This window comes from Erithacus rubecula (assembly GCF_903797595.1).
Source record: "Erithacus rubecula genome assembly, chromosome: 2".
Classification (NCBI taxonomy): domain Eukaryota; kingdom Metazoa; phylum Chordata; class Aves; order Passeriformes; family Muscicapidae; genus Erithacus; species Erithacus rubecula.
Window position 1 is genome coordinate 67,931,290 of NC_136685.1, and position 17,653 is coordinate 67,948,942.

The following is a 17,653-nucleotide window of genomic DNA, read 5'->3' on the forward strand; positions in this document are numbered from 1 at the left end:
TTTGTATTTCAAGTTGTCTTTGGAAGGCAGCAAGATAAACACTTAGGAAAGGTTTTCTTTCTTGTTTTTGATAATGATTGCAGCTTTCAATTCAAGTGAAACAGGACTTCTCCATCTTTCTTGAACTAAGACTTTCCTTGTAGTGAGACCAGGTTGTGTCCTTGACTGCAACCTGGGATTTTTCTGTCCAAAACTCCTGTTGTCTATAATCTTTGAATCAGAACTGAATGGCCTTTTAAAAGTATGTGGTTGTTCATTAAAAATGCATGGGTGCAATCTCTGATGTATATTCTACAGCAAGTCAAACCAGATAATCAAGGCAGTCTTGGTCTACATGACTCCATGTAAACTTTTCAAATGAGCCAGTTGTTCTCCTTGGATGTTTTAGGAGATGTCAGTGCAAAGGTTAATAAGAATGTTCATATTAGGAGAAAATGGAAACCCACAAAAACTGAGAATATATTCTTCATAGGCATAGCAAAAATGGAATATATAATAGGACTTATGAGATTTCTTCCTAGACTTTTAACACTAGGAAAAATTCTGAGACTTTCTTGTAATAGAGTAAAAAAATGTGGAAATATTAAATGGTTTGAATAGTTTATTTGGAACTGATGAAAAAATGGGCCTTTCTTCCATCCTTTTGATGTCTACTGACATAATATTTAACTGAGGGAAAGCTCTAACGCATGCAAAAGCTATGAGAGGAAGAGCATATGAATGTTTAAGTGATGTTATAGCTCATCCAGTCCATTTTTCTTTGGTGTGATAAAAACAAACAAACAAATAGTAAAACAGTAATGTACCCAGCACTACCTTCCGTGGCAGATGTGTGAGATGCTTTTGAAGGATGTTTGGAGTATGTGTTCAAGAATGAACCGGTATTTAAGTGTGAAGTAGAAGCAAATGCAAATCATTCAAACAGCAGGGATATCAGTTTGAAACTGGCTGAGTGTTAACAAGGATGCTCAGGGCAAGACTTGTCCCCAGTTCTTTTGCTGTGCTCTGTTAAAAAAACTGGTTTTCCATTTCATCCATTGCCACAGGCACCCTTTAAATTTTACTGGTGGAAAGGAGTCATGGTATCTCCCTGAACTGCTTTTGGAACCTCAAACAGAGATGATGTTGAGCTGAAGAAGCAAAGACAGCAAAAAATATCAGTAGTGTGGCTGTGGATGCTCCTGTGTTAGTATGCTCTTGGCTACTACAAAGGCCTAGTGGGAGGTTCTTGCCAACCTCTTCACTACTGGGAGCATGCTGCTAAACTGGCTCTTACCAGCAACTCTTTCATCTTACAGCACAACTGAGAAATTGTACTTTGAAATACAAGTTTTTGGCAAATCTGTGCAGCTTCCTTTAAGCCCTAAAGGGTGAGCCACCCCTAGCTTACACACTCATCTACCAGAAGGATCAGAATGGGAATGATAAGCCCCAGTGCCATTGACCTTTTAATGTATAGGAATACAACTTCTTGTATCTTTCACTGTCTTATATGTTGCTGTCAGGTAGTTTAATGGCCTCCTAATTTGTGTGTGTGGATGTACTAATTAGCAATACAAGAATATAAAATCACCTTATATTTTCTTATCATCAAGTCTTCTGAGGGTTCTGAATTTGTCTTCATGCATAAGGCTAAATAATCAAAGAAGCAGAGCTTGTTAAATTTGCTTTCATTAACACTGAATTTATTTGCCTAAGTATTCTTATTCCTGCTGAGCTCACTTAGATATACAATTTCCCTGTTTGATACTTTTTCTTCTTTCCCAGAATACAGTTTCCAGCTAATAAGGAATACACATTTTTATATGATTTTTTTCTCTTTCTGTATACTTCTTTCTGACATAGTATCCAAGACCTTTATGAAAGATGATCTTTGTCCAAGTGGATCCAGCTAATGCAGCCATTTTGTAGCAACCTGGCAGACCTGTGCTGATCAGGCTTAACTTTCAACATCCTCAACACAATCCCTTGGACAGGAAAAAAATTGTGTGCCATCTTGTTTTCCTTCTTTTTATGAGAAAGTGCTACCAAGTGCATTGACCTTCTTTGTGCTATGTTGAAGTCAAGTAATTAACCCATTGGATCTTTTTATTGCCTTTGTGGCAATAAAACTCTTGGTTGGTTGGCATGTCTCATTGATTTAGGTGCTACTTATAAGTCAAAAGCCTCAGTTTTTTTCCTTTCCTTTTCTGATTTTTCATCCTTCTCTAAATCTGACGTTTCACTTCAAAGCTTCTGGCTCCAAGTCATTAATTCATATTTTAATCCGTTCCGTGCCATTTGTGCCTACTGAAATCTAATGTCTTAATCATCTGTACCCTATTGGCTCACAGCTGTTTCTTCCAACTTTTGATATCTGGCATATAAACCCTTTTAAGACACTTTCTGCTGAGTAAAATACCCAAGGCTACATGTGATATTTGACAGGATAATCCCAGTGGTATTTTCCATAGACTCCTTGAGTCTCTTGGGCAAGGTATAGTTCATGTTTCCTCTTAATATTGGAGGAATGGTTTAATTGATTTTTCATTCAGCCTTCTGTCACTGACCTCTTTGTCAGACTTCATCCATTACACTATTCCCAAATTATATTTTCTTTCCCTCTTTTTTTTTCTTTGGTGTTTTTTTTTTAATTTTCTCTAGAATGGGGCAAGTGCATTTGGGGATTTATGGAGATATACACCCACTCATACCCAGTCCCTGGGTCAGTATGGCTCAGTATGCCCTGAGGCCTGTGTTCATGTGCATTCGTGCTGATAGAGGCCTGTTCTGTCTGTGTTGATGCAGGGACTGAAGGGGAAACCTGGAGTACTTCAGTGCTAACTTGATGGTTTTTCTTATGTCCACTTTTACCTCAGAATGATAGAATGGCTTGGGTTTGAAGAGACTTCAAATATCACTGAGATCCAGCTCCCCTGCTCTATGAGAAGGGACAGCTTCTACCAGATCCACTTGCTCAAAGTCCCATCCAACCTGGCCTTGAACATTTCCAGGGATGGTGCATCCACAGCTTCTCTGGGCAACCTGTTCCAGTGCCTCACCACCCTCACAGTAAAGAATTTCTTCCTCATACTTTATCTAAATCTCTTTTATTTAAAAACCATTCCCCCTTCTACACTTCAGGCCCCTATAAAAAGCTTCTCTTTCCAGCTCTCTTGTAGGTCTCCTTTCAGTACTGGAAGGCTGCTTTAAAGTCTCCCTGGAACCTTCTCTTCACCAGGTTGAACAACTCAAACTCTCTCAGCCTTTTCTTTGCAGGAGAGGTGCTTCATTCCTCTGACCATCTTGTTTGCTATCCTCTGGATCCACTCTAAAGAGTTCCTGTCTTCCTTGGCCTGATGGCCCTGAGCCAGATGCAGGGTTCCAGGTGGGGTCTCACCAGAGCAGAGCAGAGGGAAGAATTCCCTCCCTCCCCTGCTGCCCACTCTGCTTTGGATGCAGCCCAGGACATGTTTGGTTTCTGGGCTGTGAGTGCCATTGCTGGGTCATGTCTGGCCTCTCATCCACCAGCACCTTCAAGTCCTTCTCCTGAGGGCTGCTGTCTATCCATTCCCTGAGCCGCCTGTATTTGTGCTTGGGACTGCCCCAACCCAGGTGCAGGAGCTTTCACATGGCTTTGTTCAACTACATGACATTTGCATGGGCCCAGTCCTTTCAAAGAGGAAATTTCTGGAAAGATACAGCGTTGTCAGAATCCATGCCTATGAAGGCTTTCCTGGAAATGCTTGAATCAGTGCAGCTGGTGAGTGCAATCCCAGTTGCACTCATTTATTTTGCCCTCTTCATATTAAGATGATGAGGTCTGATCTTGTCCTTTTTGCCCACCTTGGGATATATGTGTGTCTGTGTTTTTTACAGTGCCACAGGTTCCTTCCCTGAGCTGCTGTTATCAGCTTGCAATGTAGGAAGAAGCAGCATCTGCCATGAGCAGATCCAGGGCTCTATTAGGATTTATCATCATCTCATTGTCATAATCCTTATCATAGTTACAGTATCTGGTTAACATTTAAGTTCAATTGTAGGACTTTCAAAGCTTGCTACTCAAACTGCTTAAAATATCCCTGTTTTTTACAGTGTCAGTGTTCAGTGCTGGATATTGTGTTTGAGGAATATATTCTTTCCTCCAAGATTTGATATTAGAGACTTGGAATGATGATATTTTGATCTTCTTGTATCTGTTGCATTAGATGATGATTTTGAAGCCCACAATATAAAGGCTTCAGATCTCTGTAAGCATGTGGAGATAAAGACATTCTGGAAAGTATTTGCTTTAGGTTCAAATAAGCTGTCCAAATATGCCAATAGAATGCCACAATGACTTGAGACACATGCATTAAAATCTTTAGTATTTCCTTTAAATCTTGTTTTGCAGGATTTCATAGGTGAAGTTTGTTTTAAATGGTATTAGATAAAAGCCCAAAAGTCAATTATTTGTAAAGCCATGAGCAAGAGTAAAATTATTCCACCAAGTTTAATTTGATATCCTTAAATACATACATACTTACAGCTTTTCCCTCTTGATGTATATTAATTTTTATTGACATACCAAAAAGAAAATAAAAATATACCAGTATGTATTAGAATTTAATTTTGAAAGCTGGAGTTTCCACTTGATCAGAATTAGCTTAACATGAAAAAGTAAATACTCCTCTCAGAGTCTCAGTTGAAATCATCTCAAGTTCTCAGGATCTAAAAAGGAGTTCAAACTGGGAAGTAATTTCTTTCTGCACTTAACTCTTAATCTCAATTTGTGTTGCCTGTAGAGCATATATATATATGTATATATATATGACATTATTTTTGTTTAAAACCTGTGTGTGTGTATATATATATATACACACATTTTTTTTAAAACATAGAAAAATTCAGACTAATCAAGAAAATGTTAATGTTTATGCATTATTTAATCCCAGAGTTGCCAAGAAGTCTGCTCACATAGAATCCCAAAAGATTCCAAACAAATAGAAGGACCACCAAAATCTGATAGTGTTGCATAGTCTCCATCTCACACAGAGTCATTTAAATGCAGGTGTTAACCTCTGCCTAGTTTATTAAAATCTACCAAACTGAGAAAAGGAGATATCATTTCAATGATGTTTCAGACTCCACGCATCTTATGTTTTTCATGTATGGTAACTAATTCTCATTAACATCATTTGTAATAGTATTTAAATTTGGTTAAGTAAGAACAACCAGATTTAAAGAAAATCCCAGGAAGATAAGTCTTTGCTTTGTTTATTGCTCACTAGTATGCTAGAAGTCTGTAGAGGTTTCAGAACTCATAGAAGACTTAAGGATGGTTAACATAAAATGTGTGTCTGCATAAAATAAACATGAAAGATGGATGCATGTTCTGCACTTTTACTTGGTGGCAGTGGGAATGTGCTGGTATAAATTCACTGAGCATTCTGATAATTTAAAGTCTCTATCAAAGACTTTACAAATGGCTTACTGTGTAAAACTGTCACATGTATAAAGATATCTAGGAATATTATAACTTTTATGCCCCTTAAATAATATATAATTATATATTATAAATAATATGTAAACATATAATAGTTTCTGCTTATTGAACTGTAGAAAACATTGAAGATTTAATAAGGCTTAATACAAATACTCTTATATAATTCTCAACTGGGATACAGAAGTCTTAAAAAATAAATTTTTATATATATTTAAGGAAATGGTTATAAAAAGAGGGTTAAAACTCACCAGAGACTATTTTTTTTCCACCTTGACTTCAAATGGGAAGGTTCCCTCTTTGTATCTAGCACTGTTACACCTCCCTCATTCAAGCAGAATTCTGCTGGGGATAATTTGTGTGTTTCATAGAACCACAGAAGGGCTGAGGTGTCCCATCAGGTCTCTTGGAAGTGGGTTTTTCTAGTCTGGTTCAATGCATTTACTAATCCTTTGCTGCGTAGGGTTTCTCAATTTCTCCATGCTTCCTCACAGGTCTCAGGGGCCTCTGACTTGAAGGGTCACCAGTAAAGACCAAGGCAAGGAAGGCACTGAGTGCTTTTTCCCTGTACCCTTTGTCACCAGGTCCCCTACCCCATCCATCAGCAGGTCCATGTGATTTTTTTTTCCAGTCTGTGTGTTGCTGTTGATACACCTGTAGAAGTTCTTTCTGTTGCCTTTTACTTTCCTCAACAGATTTAGCTCCAGATGGACTTTGCCTTTTCTGTCCTTTTCTAATTCATTCTGTATTGTTTCTGACAACTTAAAAAAGGTGAAAGTTTTCCTCTTTAGCTCATGTCCTCAGATTACTGAAGGTTGAAATGTGGCTAGCTGTAGATGAAATAAGAGAACAGCTCAGCCTCCCTGTTTATAAAGGCAATTTTTAGCAGCTTCAGTTTCTTTCTGTGAGACAAGCTCTTCGAGTTCCCCTATCAGATATAGGAGGAAGCATATTGCATATTGGATGATAAGGAGAAACAGTTTCTCAGGTCGTTCTAGCAAAACGAAAAAGAGAAAATGTAAAGCCAAGTCCTCCTTTGCTAAATCTCAGTGTTGTAGTTGGTAGATGACATCACCTTTAGCAATTATAGTTAGAGATGTAAAACGCTAATGGCATGTTACCCTGAAGGCATTTTGCAGAACATGCCCTGGAAACAGGGATTTAAGAGGTAATAGAGGCACTTGACAACTCTTAATGAAAGCAGTAGTTTGAAAATCACACATTTCCAGGCTTTTAAGTGCAGTGTTGTAAGGCTTTCAAAAACCAAGAGAGGCTCACTGAAGTGTTCTTGCTTCATGTTCTTGTGAATGGAAATGAGGTCCTTTGCCAGTCTTGTGGAAGTGTTAGCTGAAAGGCAAATGTTGAAAGAAACAACAGCAAGTTCAAGCAGTGGTGAATGCAAAAGCTGTAGGATTTGTTAGATGCGACAGCAAACTTGGGCTCCATGGGCCAAGTTTTGCAAGGTGTAAATATTAAAGAACAACTGAAAATTATGTACTGGAACAAGGAGCCAGAAGGGTGTCCTCCTCGATTTGGTTTCCTAGCAAATACAAAACCTGAATTTTATTTGAGATTTGAAAACCTTTTGATGAATTCTGTACTTTGAGTGCAGCTGGGGTGATTTATGGCTCTATGATTTCAATCTGTAGCTGGCAGAACTTTGCTGGGTTGTGCTGCAGTTTTGAACTTTTGAGGTTTCAAATGCAAATCATTAGCTTTTTCTAGCCCTTCACTGAAATCTTTTTGCAGATAAAATTTTTCTTGCAGCTGTTCATTGTGATGTTTCAGAAAAATAAAAACGAAGCAAAAAAAAGCAACCCCACAATCTGCTAAATAAGATTCAAATAAATAAATGTCTCTTTGCATTTCAGTTCAGTTTTACTTGCCTACTTTAATGCTGCAGTCTGCAAGTCAAGTGTAGTATTTTTGACAGAAAACAAAGTTAGCAAGGTATGAGTTCCTCAAGCTAAGTAGGGGTAACCAGGCTGTGCACTGAAGGGATTGTAACAGCTTGTTTTTATCAGGGCTTTTGGTTTTCAATAGCATATCTATGCAAAGCAAGTGTAGCCTATACTTTACATATTGCTCCTAATCTGAGTCATGCCAAAGCAAAAAAAAAGGTGTGAATCACTGGTTGCATCTCAACTGGAACGTTTACTACTTCTAACTGGATCTAGCATGACACTGCTTGTACCAAGTTAGCAGCTACTGTCTGATAGTTTTGTAGCACAAAGACCAGAACAGGTCAATGCTACAAGTGATTTTTAGAGCTCTCCCAGTGTGCGTGCCAGGTGGAGTTATGGAATTGCCACCTGGAAATGAACCATGGAAGGTTTTTGTTCAAAAGGATTCCTGGAGATTGTCTGGAAAAGTGTTAGCTGGGCCAGACCAGAATCTTCCCAGACGCGTTTCTAACGGTTTAAAAATACACACAATAGCAGTGCTTGAGAACATTCCCTGGAAGCATTTTAATGTAAAGAAATTGAACATGTATTTGCTGTATGGGTATGAAATATTGCATTTACTCCTGTTTCACTGTCAACTTCTGTGTGTGTTGAGAACTAATGTCTATTGATGGCCAAATCTTTCCTGACAGTTTGTCAGGAGCCCACTCTGCAATAGATGAGACATAAGATCTGTTTTGGCCTGGTGCCAAGAGAAATGCTGGGGGTGGGGGGGAATGTATTCCAGAGAATAAATGCACACCATTCTTGAATCAGAAACTGCTAGTTGCAGCACCAAGCATATTTTACAGGAAGCAAAAATAAATTTGTTGTGTTTTTCAGTTTGTACTGCACAGCAATAAAAGCTCATATTTATGCAACGTTTTTTTGATACAATGGTCTTGAAAATGCAGCTACAATTCATGATTAATGCCGTGCCTATGCTTACACCATTGAGTCAACAAATGAGAATGCTGTGTTCTTGAGAAGTCAGTCTGATTTCCATGTACACATTGAACTTCTCTGTTCTCTGTATTTGGTTTCTGCTGGAGTCTCTTCTCCCATAATCGTCTGACTTGTGGTCATATATAGTCACTGAATATCAGAACCTGTTTTCCCCCTTTCTGATTAGGGCAGACATACTTCTGTAAGGTAATCTAGGAGCTACCTCACCATGGGGGTCAGAAATGTGCCTCATTGCAAGTTTGAACTTCAAATGAAGAATGTACTTTAATGCCTTACTGAAGTAAGATTTTAATACCTATAAAAGCTAATAATACAATATAATTTATGTTTTTAAGGGTCTCTTTCAGATACTAGTTTTGAAATTATCTCAGTGCCTAAAAAGTGAAGTGACCATGTTTTTCTTTTTTTCCTTTTTTTTTCAGCTGTGGGACCTGCTGCAGAAGTTGCAGTTCATCATGACGTACATTGCACCCTGGCAGATTGCCTGGGGGTCATCATTCCATGTTTTTGCTCAGCTCTTTGCAATACCTCATATCCTTTATAAATTTGTTTTTCTTTATTCTTAAGTTCCTCTTCATGTATGCAATTTATTTACAATAATCTTGAACAAGATTTGAAATTCTTAGGTACTTTAAAATTTGAAAATCTTGGAACATCTTCTGAGAAATACAGTTTTCTCCCTTTTCTTTTTTTGGCTCTGAAACTAGGAAACTGAACTCTGACTCAACCTGGTGTGTTTATTCCCACCCAGCCACATTCTGCAGATCACTTACTTCCCCAGTCCTCAGCACTGAGTTTTGATGCATCCAGCAAGAAATGTTGTGACAGACATATTGCTGGGCTTATGGCTGACTGAGCTCTCAAATATTAGTTTCTTACTCAGTTGTTTCTAGTTGGTATGTCAGATATAAATTCATTTCAGTGAACCAATTTCTGCTGCAACTGTCCTGATTTTTTTCAATTTCAGAAGCAGCTAGATTTTTACATTTGAATGTAAATTTTTTCATTGGGGTGCTGAGAAACATCCTCCTTTTTAACCTTTCCACTCTCTTTTATGAGTAAAAATCTGTTTGTTAGCACTAAAGCAGTCCTGCAGAAGCAGTCTGCTTTGGTGCCTGTTCCAGGGCTGTCTCCAGGCTTGTGCATATGGGGAGTAAAACACAGAGTTCAGTGAACTACAAATGACCTGTCTGTAGTGTTAAAAGGTATATATTGAATTTTTAGAAAAAAAAAAATTATTCAATTTAAATTCAAATTCAGTTAGAAACTTAATTGAATACAGAAAAAAAAAAAAAAAAAAAAAACCAAAAAACATTTTAACTGAACAAACTTAGTTTCTTTGACATCTAAGGCATTACCAGATACTACCTTTTAATTTCTTCCTTCTCTGCTAGCCAGAGTTGTGGAAGAAGAGTTGACAAAGCAGTTCTAGTTCAGACCTACTGGCAAGTTTACTTTGTACTGTTTGTTAGATATATGCACTTATGTCTTTGTCCCTTTCATCCCACAGGGTTGGGACTTTTTCTCTTGAGTGATTTCTTCCGTCTGCTCTTTGCTGTGAAACATAAGCAATGTTGAGTAACAATGCTTATGTTTCTTGATGGGAAGAATAAATGGAAGCTTCAGAGAAAGTGAAGTGCACACTGAATAACTACCAGAGGGAAAGTTTTAGATTGTCTCCTTATAGAAGGAAAGCCTTATAAAAGCAGTGATCTGTCCTAAGAGTTCTGGGTTATTTATAGCAAATCCTTCCAGAATTTCACAACAAAAATATATTATCTGTTGGGGAACATATATGAATTTATTTAGCAAAACATTTAACAACTAAGATTATATTTCAACAAGTTTCCCTTTAGTCACAAATACTTTCTGCAGTGGTAACTTTGCTCTTGATAAAATTGCCAATTAAATTTTGCAAAATGGAAAGTAGTTAAACCAGAGTTTTGTTTGTTTACAGAGTTATTGCTAAAGTGATCTAACCTAGCTTTTTATTATTTATATTTATGGTATGCTTTGTAAATGCAAATCTGTCTTCTAAGGCACTGCAGCAATTAAGATACTGGTTAAATGCTGAAGTTAATATTCCCACAACAGCAATAACTCTGCCTCTTTGCACAGTAATTTTATTTGTTATTATCATAACCCTGCAAACAGTAATGATAAATGCATGTTGCAGTTTACAGAGGTACTAAACCTGCCATTTCTTTACAGAGTTAATTATTTGTGGCTCCTAATTGCTTCAATCAGTTCTGCAAACAGGATGTAAATTTTTTAATTTCGAAGTGCCTGAGTGAACTTTTGCTGCAGAGCTCAGTGAGATGAGTAGTTCAGCATACTTTAATGCCTTTGAGTGCAGGGCACAAGGGGCAACACATGTGGAGCTTTGCCTCTTGGAGGTTGTAGAGTCTGCACCATTAGAAATCATCAGGATTTTAGGTGAATGTCTATCAGGAGTCATATAGGTTTAGCTGATCCTGCTTGTGGCTGCTAGATGGACTAAGTGACCCTTCAAAGTCCCTCTTAATCCTAAAAGACCAGGAACAGGAATGGACTTCAGACTTGAGGACAGATCTGCATCTGCACTTCCTAGCATTTAAGAGGGTAAGATGGGTTTATGCATTTAGAAATATCAGCACACTGAGAAAGTCAGTGTAGTTTGTAGTTCAAAGACAGATTTAACCTAGAAAGGGAACAGTGAAATTGGAGGGGAAAAAAAAGTTTGTAGTTGAGATTATCCTGTTGGGGAGAGTTTCTGCTTTGGTTGTTCAGGATTACAGCTGTAACATCAGAAAACACAGCTCTGTGACAGTCAGTTTTCCCATCCCCTAAGTGATAGTGTGCCTGGAACAGACCTGTAGTAATTGCAAGTAAAAATGTGGGTTTTGAGAAACAGAGGATCTGAGCTGGCCTTACTCTGGGTAGTTTTGTGTTAAAAGAAGGGGATGAAAGAGTTTCAAAATGTCAGTCTGTCACTTGTTTTGAAGCTGGTTTGAATTTAAACAGATTTTTGAATTGCAAGAATTAATCCTCAAAGAGAGTGTTTTATTTAATGTTGAAGAGTTGCTAGCTTTGGAGTTTTTGTTCTCAAAATTTGATTTTGGCCATACTAGAAAGAAAATCCATTATTCACAAAGAAACAAGTTGTACTTTTAAACAATGTAATCTAACAAAGATGGTACTCAGGAAACCTGGCTTGAGTCATAGTAGAAGAAAGTATGCCTGTAAGTTTTGGCACTTCTTTTTTACTTAGACACAGTTAAATCATTGGTATTTAAATTAAATAAATAATTACCTAATACAAAAAAATGTATATCCTCAAATAAAAATACCCCGCAACAGATAATTGCCCACTGCACACATTAAATATGCATAAGAGAGTCAGGTGCTGTTACTTGCTCTCATGACAGGCTTATAGATATGAAACAATTCAAATCAAATGGGTAATGTCTTCTGTTGTCCATTTAGTAGAGCATTATGTCTTTTGAGGAAAAAAAAAGCCCTGTTGCTGCTGATTATGTCTAAGACAGAAAGATTCACAGTGGTGTGCAAAATGCCTTAGCTCATGATGGTGGCAATTTTAAAATCAATCATTATATTAGTACCAACTTTAAAAAAACTTGGTTTGCTGCCCTTATCTGTCCTCTGCTCTCTTTTCTCTCTTTAGCTCTGGTGCCTCCTTCCCTTATCTGACACTTGTAAATACTTATTCATCTTTCACAGCCAGTGCTTGGTTATGACTGCACTGTAATGTGACAGTTTGACTTTTTTGGTGCACTTGCTTTCTGCTCTGTGCTCTCTGTCACTTTTTTAAACTTTAGATTCTCAGGGCAACTTATTTTTCAATCTCTCTAATGCACAAAGACACCATTACAGACCACTGTCTTTTTAGTAAGGTTGAGAGATTTAAAAGGTTTCTTTTGGCAAATACTTGTTTCTAGATATTTCAAATGGCTTTGAAAGTGTGGCTAACTAGCAGTTTTATTGGAAATGCTGTACCAAGAATGATGCTACTTTTGTTAAAATGGGCTTTCTGGAAAGTCTGAAGGATTGTGGGGCACACGTGCAGTATATTGCTACAAGAGGGTAAGCTAAAGCACTCTGGTTATTGAGTGATTTTACCTGAAATTTAGTTTGAGATGTGCTTGATCACTGTCCATTGATAGTAGTTCCTTTAGTTCACAGCTTCTTTACTTTGAACCTCCCTCCCAAGGAGGAAGAATGTCAACTGGTCTATTATGGCAGTTTGAAAGTATTTTTCCTTAAATTTCATGGATGTAGTATGAATTAATGAAGAATTTAGGCCTAATATTTTATTTTCTTGCATTTATTTACTTTTCTTTTAACTTGCATCTTTTTCAGTGTCCTTATCCATCTCCTAACTTGCTTTCCAGCAGCTTGAAATATGACTGCATTTAAAGTAAGCTATGGGTTGAGACATTCATTATGATATTTATGTGTGATACTTACTATTCCCCTGTCCTCACCTTCTCATTTCTTATATATTTCAAGAAGTGTGAAACACTGAGCATTTTTTAGCTTTTGATCAGCATGGAATAGTAAATTCTCAGGAAGAATCAATGTCATCAAAGCATGACTTTGAAGCAGCAGGTTGGAGTATAGAGACATAGTTTCTCCACATACCATGTCATTCCAAAACAAACAGAAACCCATAGAATGGAACACTGGACACGAAAGCAAGACTCCAGTACGGAGAACAAATAATTTCCAAGAGATTGGTTTCTTCCTTGTGTGTGTGTGTTTTAAACTGTGCATCAGACTCTGCAAAGGCACTTTTATGTTACAGAAGGTAGCTTAGGTAGCTGGGCAAGGTGTTTGCTGCTCTGCTTCTGCTTAGCATCTGTCCTCAGGCAGAGATTAGACAGGGCCACCCCGATAATAAAACTGTAGCATTGAAGAGCCACTGATTACATGCTGGTAATGTGTGATTTGGCACTACCTGCCTTCCTCCCTTTCCATGTTACCTTAACTTGCAGTTTTCAGACTCCGCTATGCTTTTTTTTCAAACTCTGGCTGCTTCAGTCTTTTCTACACCACTGAGTCCATTTCTGGGTAGCGTCATCTTCATCGCATCGTACGCACGACCAGTCAAGTTCTGGGAGAAAAACTACAAGTAAGACTATTCAAAAATTTCTACCCTTGTTATTTGTAAAGGTTTTGCTCTCATTGGTTTGATTTCTGGTGGTATGTTTGTTTCCAAAGGTAATCCTTAAATTAGGGCATGAGAGGTTAATCTTTGAATCTTGTTTCTGGTGTTTTACTTTTCCATGGTTACTTGGCTATTTTTGAAAATGGATATAAGCAATTCTCGGTATGTTACAGATGAGGCGTCATGTTGCATTTGTTGTACACAGTAACAGACACACAGTAACAATGCTGTGTAAAAGAAATAAGCAGTAAAACTCCCAGTTGTAAACCTTTTTTGTCTTGCTAGCTAGTGCTAGCAACTAAATCTGTGAAGCATTTGGCACTTGCAGTCAGACTCCATAAATACATTTTATACTAACTAGGCTGATTAAATGCTACCCTGTGGGATGCAGCAGGTAACTGCAGCTGCAGAACTGTGATATAAGGCACAAAGGGAAAATTACATTGGCCAAGTCAGGGCTTGGCCTCACCACTGAGAAGAGCTGTACACTTACCACACCTCATGTGTTAGTGCTGCTGATGTCTCTTAGTTTGAAGAGTTTTATTTTGTTGCATTTTGTCCTGTGTCAGTGAGTGAATGTGTACTCATCTGTAAAGAAATTAATCAGACAAAGCCAAGTTGTATAAAGAGGCTTTGTATTTGTTTCTGAATGTGATGAGATTTGTGGAAACCTTTCAAGAGGAGCTGAATTTTGCACACTGGGACTAGATCTTAACAAAATTCTCTCTCACGTCTTTATTACTGGGTGTGGAGGACAATTATGGAAAGGCAGAAAACTATCACTAATCCCACAGACAGCTATGCAGTTTTGGAAGGAAACTTTGAATGATATTAAGTAGGAAATGAGAATTTTAACATCTGCTACAATTGACTTCAACCAGAGCATTTTGAAGGCATGCAGTTCCCTTTCTAGAGAACCAACCTCTGCTGAAGGTACATTGCCATATCGTTAAGTTAGTGTCAAGTTTTAAGATATTGTCAAGAGAGACAGAGGGGGGCATTTATATTTGCTTTTGGTTTGTCTAATCTTTTGATATAAAATGAGCAGGAGATATTCACAGGAAGTATCAAGAAATGGTTGATACTTAATAGTTTAACAAGGGTATATGTGTGACTTGTTTTCATCAGTAGTGACCATCTGTGATTCCCACTAAAAGAAGTGAAGAACTTGATGCTAATAGTTTTACAAAGCAAGATCATTATTTTATCCACAAACTGTAAAACCTCAAGTGCAGCAAACCAAACCCTTTTAATGTTTTAATCCAGCACCACTTGTGCTTTCAAAATAAGCACAACTTTGTCTTCAATCAGAAGGCTTATTTTATTATTTGTAAAAAATGGTTCTTTTTTGATTGTTAGAAATTCTACTGTGTCTTCTATGATCTCATTTAAAACAAAAACCATAACCTTGCCTCTCAAAAACCTTTCAGAAGTAGAAAACAGCCTTGTAGATAGTTCAGGTTGTCATCAAAGTGAAATAAGTCTTTGCCTGAACCTGTGGAATCTCAGAATAATTACGTGGAATGATTTCTTCTAAATCTGTATTCATTTTGTCTCTAGTACTTCTGATTCTCCTTTGCCTTACTTCCATTTACATGAGGAGCTAACCAGAATGAGAGTTGGACTGCAAAGCTCCTGTGTAATTAAAAGGACAATGTGAAAAGATAGAAAAAGGCAATGAAGGGGAGTAGTTTTGTATTAAGCAGGAAATTTTCTACAAAATATTTCAATTAATTGAATGAACTTAATGAGCCTTGTCTTACTACTTTGGATTTTTGACCTTTAAATTTTCAAAAATTCAAAGGGATAGAATAATTGTTTGGTTGTTTGTTGTTTTTTTCTTTTTATCTTTTTTTTTGAGCTGTGGATTTAGGATCAGGAACTTGAGCTGGAATGAAAGTTGTTCTGGCTTCTGCTCATTTGCCTGTCTTTGGGCTTCAGTTCCTTACAACCAAATGTGCACTGAGTTTTAAGGTTATTTAACACAAAACAGAACAAACAGATAGTGCAGTTGCTGTACAGATTTCTTTTTTGGAGTGCATTGACAGTTTTTCCAAGATCAGCTCAGGGTATTCATGGAAATTCACAAGTTCACTGCAATGTTGCCTGATAGGAGTTCATACAAAGCAGAAGCTCTTGGAGATTTTTTTTTTCCTGTTTCCATACTCACTGCTTCTTGACAGGAACTTTACCCAAGGGAAAGCTACCTTCAATGTACTTTATATAGTGTTTTTTTCTCTCTGCTTCATATACTCATTTTCAAACACTTCCTTGCCCTATTGATGACTACATTAAATTATCACATACGAACTACAAATAATTCATTTACAGTTACATGAAGTTAGATATTGTCAGTTCCAGGGTTCTTTTTTTAATATAATTTAATCTCTTAATTGTAATAACTGAAAACAACTTTGACTAACAGTCTAAGTATCAAAATTGTTTTTCTTTCAAGTCATAAATTATATTGTTTTCTTAGATTGTCATTTCTGTACTGATTGTAATCAGCATTTGCACATTTTTCTGATGTCAAGCAAACTTCATTGTTGTTTCACTTCAGGAAGAATTATTTTTGCATCTCTTTTGGGCCAACAGCCTAAAATTAAATGAGGGGAAAAAAAGTCCAGTTCATTTTTGGTAGAGTGAATCCAAAGTTGAAACTTTGAGCAGGGTACTAGACCAGTAGTCTGAGTGCTGAGTAACTGATTCCTCTGTTCCTTAAAGTGTTAGTTTGATTGTCCCTATCTGGTGTTTTCTGAGTGTACACACATGTATCTTGTGTTTCCAGATTTCTTTTAGTCCCACTTTTTCTGCTGGCTAAAGAGGAGTTTGTATCCTCTGGTTTCTCTGACTGAGCTTCTTCCATTCTAGATCATGCAAGCTGGAGCTGAAAGTCTTGGTGAATTAAAATGTTTGTTTTTTCAAGGAGCTGAAGGACTCAAGTGTGCAAAAAAAAGAAAAAGGGATTCATTTTGATAGTAAGCAAACTGTGAAATTCCTAACAGGCTCTTCAAAATTCAGGAGTCATGCTGTGCCTGTTTGGGTTCCTGTGGTGTGTGCACAAAGCATGGGTGTTCTCCCCTGTCATCAGCAGATGCTGTTTGCTTTTACTGTGCCCTTTGGTACTCACTGAAGGGCAGGGTCTACTACACCAATGCATCACTGAGGTCAGGTACCCTTCAGAGGGGAAAAGGATGTCTTAAAAGAAGAAAAAATAAGGCATTAAGGAAGGTGATTGAGAATGAAGAGCTCTTGAAATCACAGTTTTGCAGCTTTTGCTGCCTTTGTTGTTGGAAAGAGAGGGGTGTGAAATGAGAAGCTGGGCTGCTGCTTGTGAGCTGGTTACCTTGTGAGAGTTGAATGATGAGAATTTTTATTTCTCTCTCTGTTATTTTTGGGTTTGTTTTTTTGCAAAGGAAAGTTTGCTGTGACACTTTTGTCCAGCCATTGGCCTATGTCCTGCTTCCCAGTTTGAAGACAACTCTTTTAGTCCCTATTTTCACAGCTGTTGGAATGATTAGGCTGTGAATGCCAGAGAGAGAAAAGGAAAGAGCAGTAAATCTTGTTTAATGTATAGGTGCTTTAAAGCATAAAGTTTTTGTCCAAACACTATTGTTCAATTCCTCTGCTTTTGCTCTTTTTTCAAATATTTTGTTATGCTGCAGCCTGACTCTGTCCTTCTCCTCCCTTCCTCTTATCTTTCTTTGTATTTTGGATATGACAATGACAGAACAGAGTAGAAAGCTTACTTTTATTCCTCAATGAGTCTAACAGCTGGATCACATGAACAGCCTATTTGTTCTCTGCTGCAGCTGTGACTTGTCCCCACAAACAGCAAACTGCCATCAGGAATCTGGAGATTTCACTGTTTACAAGCTGCTTGTCTCTCCTGCACCTTCCTGTTTCTATTATTCTGATTCGGTGCCTATTTTTGGGTAAGGCACAGCTTGCATTTGCTTTGAAGCACCTTGAATGAATTATAGAGTGGTGTAACTGAATTAATTAAGTGCCTCTAAAGAGGCTGTGATTAAATTGCCAGTTATCTCAGACTGGCATTACAGGATGCCTCTCTGTTTGGGGCTATGTGAGCAAGCCTTTCTTTTCTCCATCTTTTAA

General features: G+C 37.5%; 1 protein-coding gene across 1 annotated transcript in view; it reads left to right on the top strand.

Annotated features, from left to right (window-relative positions):
- PCNX2 (pecanex 2) overlaps positions 1-17,653 on the top strand; it is a 148,286-nt gene that overhangs the window by 82,326 nt on the left and 48,307 nt on the right. Inside the window, exons 22-23 of the mRNA XM_079297526.1 lie at positions 8,793-8,901; positions 13,372-13,501. Coding sequence (XP_079153652.1) covers positions 8,793-8,901; positions 13,372-13,501 — 239 coding nt within the window. The remainder of the gene's footprint in view (positions 1-8,792; positions 8,902-13,371; positions 13,502-17,653) is intronic.